Genomic DNA, 5,523 nt, shown 5'->3' with positions numbered 1-5,523 from the left:
ACACAACATTAATATCAAGTCTTTGGACTGTAATACTAACTTGCATGAGATATCCTTGTTTTAGAGATAAACATTGACAATAAATCATGTCAATTAACAAGCCACTCTTTGGATTGACTTATTAATCACATGGAACCAAAAAAATCATCACATGTTTATCGTCACATATATGTTTATTCGGTCAAATATTAGTCTACCTTTGGGTCGGCTAATACCCGCACTAATAAACAGATAAACTATAAAATTTGATAATAAGAATTGACAATAAATCATGTCAATTAATAAGCTCCTCTTTGGATTGACTTATTAATGACATGTAACCTAAAAATTGTCGCATATTTATCATCAAACATGTGTTTATCCGGCCAAATATTAACCCACATTTGGGTCGATTAATATCCGCATTAATAAACACAAACCATAAAATTTAAACTCTTTGTAAATTAATTTTCACAAAAAATATCACTTTGGCAATATATTGTGTTAATTAATTTACCCTTAAAATAAATAATATGACATAATTTAATTTATTGGTAACCAAAAATTTAACGACAAAATATAGTCTAATTAATGTAACAAAAGATATTGTCAAATTAATCTATCAAATCATAGTAAGCAAACAATAAGAACCCTCTTTCATATCAGAAAGAATGATTACATACCTGATTTCATTATGATCTTCGTATCTGAAGAGCTAGGGTTGGGTTTTCCAGTTGATCTCAATAACCCTCTCTAAATCCCACAGCAAACCCTAAACCGATTTTCTTGTATGTATTTTCGTATATTGTAAATCTGCTTCTCATCACGTATTTATATAGATGGAGATATAACCGAATGTGAGAGATATTAGGGATTTAGGAGATCTTGAGTCAAACCGGAAACTCAACCCACAAGATAAACATGGTAAGTGTATATCTTTATTTATTAATAAAATCGGTCCATCAACAATTTTATATAATTTCCATAATAATATAAAATTAATGATAACATTATTTATATACATTTATTAGTGGTCTCAAAATATCCAACATCATATACGTGATATTCACCACCTTAGTAATGAAAACTTAACGGTTAGAAATTACATAAAAGAGATAAACAAATTTCAAATCTTACGCATATGATAGGTCCAAAGACAGGTACATGAACCATCAAGAGGGTGCATGATATGTTCTTTTTCCCTTATATTTTATTAAATAATTAAAATTACAAACTATTACCACCAAAAGTAAATTTTATAATTTCAAGCAACAAAAATACATCTAATATTTTGAGTTCAAATTTTTGATACTTCAATATCATAAGCGATTCAAGTTTCACAATTAGATACTACTTTAAAACATATGTGTATGTTAATCAAATGTTTAGTGACAACTAACAAGAAAGAAAATAAGAATCTACAATACTAATACATCATATCAAACAATTTACCTCTAAAACAATCATATTTCTACACATATTACATTGAATGTTAATTATACAAACCTAAACAATATAAAATATGTACATACATATATATCAAATAATTTAATATTTATAGGTGGTGGAAAAAATATGCAAATTGAATACCCTCCTAAACGACACCATCTACTATTTTACAAAAGGAGATGACCTCACGATACCACCCACAAGCATCACATCCTATAACGTCGTCTTCATCGTCAAATTTTCTTTTTCTAATATTGTTTCTATCTTCACATTTGCACCCAACCTCATTTAATGAAATTGAATTATTGATCCACATTTCTCTTATAATTGCTTTAATTTTAGCTCGACACTCCCGTATTTTTAAATAATTGGATCTTGATACCTTCATTGAGTTTAAGATATTCAAGCCTTGTTGACTTGATTGACCACCTCTAGAGAGCATAATCATACCATAAACATATGTCGCCTCCACATGACCTTTCTCAGTTGCCCTTTTCAAGTACTCGAGCCCTGTTTCTATCCTCGCAAGACTGAAGAATTCTATCTTTAAAATTCAAATGTTAAAGTTTAATTAGCATTTTGAATAAAGGGTTATTGTACTACAACTGCCACCAACTATTGTCATGTTATTATATAGGTCCCCAATGTGGGATTTAATTAGCATTTTATTAGACATCAAAATTATCTTCAATTTCATCAAACATAAATTTCGAGAAACCCTAAAAAAGTTTAGTCACCTCCACATGGACATAATGTAAACCAATTTTCCCCACGGAATGTCACGTAGTCGCCATGTGGGATTTAATATCGGTTTATCCAGTTAAAATTGATGGAAATGGAATAATTAAGAACATATTAGATGTTTAATGATCTATTAAGTACAATTAAATAATCGAGGACTTAAACAACAACATGTGTTAATGGTACGTACCATTCCTTGTCTGAACATTGCCTCAGGGTTCCCTAAATCGATGCAACGATTTAGGAATGAAAGCAGTTCATTACTCGGAGGAAACCAATGAATTACGGGAAACTTGTCAATTGAAACATGTTGAAAGATCGACTCGTCTTCTGCTGCTCCAAGAAATTCCCTACAACTAAATAATGAAAAATAAATTGTAATTTTATCCAGGTGTGCAGACGCAGGACAAAATCTCAGTGGTGGCACGCTGGAAAATTTCCGAAAAAAATTACACCGTGTTTTAAAATTTTAGGGTTGTATTGTCATTTCCTTTTAAAAATAATAGGAAAAAAAATATAGATATTTTATAGAAGGAAGTTGCACATGGTTAGATAGGTCCAAGAATAGAAGAGAATTCCCATTTGCTAACTAAGATGACATTTTCTTCACTTGTTTGTAATGTATCCATCCGTGGTCCCACAAGGACACAAAAATAATGAATGAAAGGGGGAAAGATGTAACATTATTGCTTGCCCCCACAATAGTTGGACGGCGTACTTATCCCAAAATAATTATGCATCACAAATTTATTTACCTTTTTAAGATCACAAAACTAAATGTAGTAGTCTCATCTTTCTCTTTCAATCGTGTTTACTATTATACATACCAATATGTAAATGGTGTTTTTTTAAATAGGTAAATATTTGTATTAGAATGTGTCAAATCAAAACATTTTTATTTGAATATAATGGTGACATGGTTAGAAACCATGGATTAGAATCAAACAATTATAAATACTCATACCATCTAGAGGTAAAATTAGAAACTATGATTTTGAATATATTAGGGTTGAATGCAATAAATAACAATGTACATAGTATCGTACTTTCGTTTTTTGTTAAAATATTGTACTTTAAATTTTCTTTATCAGATATCTTTGAAAAGTATATTCAATTAAATCATTGTACTTTCAATATTTGTCTTATTAGGATACATTATTTTGAAAATTCTACCAAATAATAATAATAATGTATTGTATTTGCATAATTGCATGCCATTCCAATAATCAAGCAAAACCCTATTTGATAAAATATTATTGTTCTTTTAAGAATTATTGTCATGCAGTAAATTAAATAAAATATCAACCGATTTTTGTTTGAATTCTTTTAAAGAAAATAACAACCTACTTTAATTGGGTACATCAACATAATGAACTAAGGTAAGTTGCCCAAAACGAAAAGAATAACTTATTTTAGGCTAAAAGGGTAATAAATTGCCTGGATTGATCAAAGTGTCATACTTTTTGACATTTGCCTAAAGAAAACAAGACTTCTTGCCCCAAATGAAAATGGTAATGATAATGATCTCCGAGTAAATTCTTTATCCCACACAAAATTGGAAATTCATCATGAAATCAAGGAAAGAAAACAGATAGAACAATATTTGTCCAATGTATATAAGAGAATGTTTCTAAATCCATTTGCGTAACCTTAATGGCAAGCAATTAAAACCTAGACGTTCTACATTCATGATGCATGTATCAATAAGATGGAGATTTTAACGATTAACAGAACAGATTATATGAAATGGGGAAAAATAGATGCGTGTGTGTGTGTGTGAATGTGATGCAGCTTGTTAAAGAGATGGAAACTTACCATAATTTGGCATTGAAGAGATCCGTGAAGGAAGAAGATGCGACTCGAGCAAGTACATCAATCAACAGATCGCCGGGAAGAGATCCGACCACCGGCCGCCGCTGCGACCGTCGTCGTTTCGTTAATTTACCTTTTCCGTTGATACTAACCGAGTTTTTCTTCCTTTTCCTCCTCCCGATCGATGATGATCTGCAATTTCTCTCTCTCCTCGCCATGGCGCAGAATCAATTCACAAGAACGCCAAATTCTCAATCGATTAAAGAACACCGATCCGAATTTACAAACTGGGAGTCCGATATCCTACTTATATATCAGTCTGTCTGTATAATTCAAGAAAATTGTAATTAAGGATGATCAATAACCATAAATTAACTGTTTTGACAAGGAAATTAAGGATCGGTAGAATGGTAATTGAAGATTTTAGTAGATTTAGGAATCCAAATTTGCCAATTCCGGATTTGGTATGCGTGTGTAAAGAAGAGATACATAGATGGTAATGGTATCATATATAAATGGATGGCAGACTTCGATTGAATAAGAAGCATGTTTCCACCGCTTAAAAGTGACCAACCAAATAAGTGACCAACCAAATGTTGACGTGTTATGTTAAAAAAAAAAAAAAAATTAAAAATACGTTATATTTTGTTTCCATCTATCTTTCTATTTATCTGTACCTATATATCTTATAAAGCTACCATTTTTCTTGAACCTCATGCATTTTTCCTCTCATCACATTCATTTGAAACTCCCATTATTTTTCAATTTCTTTATAATAATAATTATAAGTTGGTTAAATAAATATCAAACCTAAAGTATAATCATATATAAACTAAATTTCATAATTAAAATAACATATTAACTTCTACTTATAAAGTTATGTTTTTTTAACTTTTAACATATTATATTTAATTTATTAGTTTTAATATATTGTTGGATGTAAATCATTATCATTTTAAAGATACAAGTTCGGAATAATTTGTATAAAATATTTAAATTATTAATTTAAATATAACATTACAGGGTTAACTTAAATATAATTTTTAGTTTAACTTAAACAACCCAAAAAAATATTTTGTAAATAGTTAAAAGTGATGAACTGTAGTGTCTTTCTAATAATGATTATAAGTTGATTAATAAGGTTAAATAAATATATCAAACATAAAGTGTAATCATAACTAAACTAAATTTCAATTTTAAAATAATATATTTACTTCTACTTATAAAGTTATGTCTTTAACTTTTAACATATTATACTTTAAAATCAAAAAAGAATGTTTGATGTTTTAAATAATTATAATGATAGAAATTAAGACATTAAACAAATAAATTTTAAAAAATTAATTAACAATAACAACAACTTTAAATATCATTAAACCATATATTATATTCAATTTTATTCATGTGTAACTCACGGGTATAAGTCATTTAAACGATTGAGATTATGCAGTTATAATAGATGTATATATTATCATATAGTTCAATATATATATTATATCAAATTTAACAACAACGTTATTGTTATATTTAAAAAAAACATAT

At 28.7% G+C, this 5,523-nt stretch overlaps 1 protein-coding gene across 1 annotated transcript; it reads right to left on the bottom strand.

The window, feature by feature from the left end:
* Window positions 1–1,398: 1,398 nt before the first annotated feature.
* LOC145132501 (putative F-box protein At1g67623) lies at window positions 1,399–4,519 on the bottom strand. The gene is made up of 3 exons (XM_079067298.1): window positions 3,985–4,519; window positions 2,360–2,525; window positions 1,399–1,972 (listed from the first exon to the last, which is right to left on the bottom strand). The coding sequence occupies exons 1-3, from the start codon at window positions 4,197–4,199 to the stop codon at window positions 1,574–1,576; spliced, it is 780 nt and encodes a 259-aa protein (XP_078923424.1). The 5' UTR covers window positions 4,200–4,519; the 3' UTR covers window positions 1,399–1,573.
* Window positions 4,520–5,523: the final 1,004 nt, after the last annotated feature.

The sequence above is a fragment of the Lactuca virosa genome, chromosome 8, assembly GCF_052849685.1.
Source record: "Lactuca virosa cultivar CGN04683 chromosome 8, Lactuca_virosa_CGN04683_v6, whole genome shotgun sequence".
NCBI lineage: Eukaryota > Viridiplantae > Streptophyta > Magnoliopsida > Asterales > Asteraceae > Lactuca > Lactuca virosa.
This window is presented reverse-complemented; position numbering and strand designations above follow the sequence as displayed.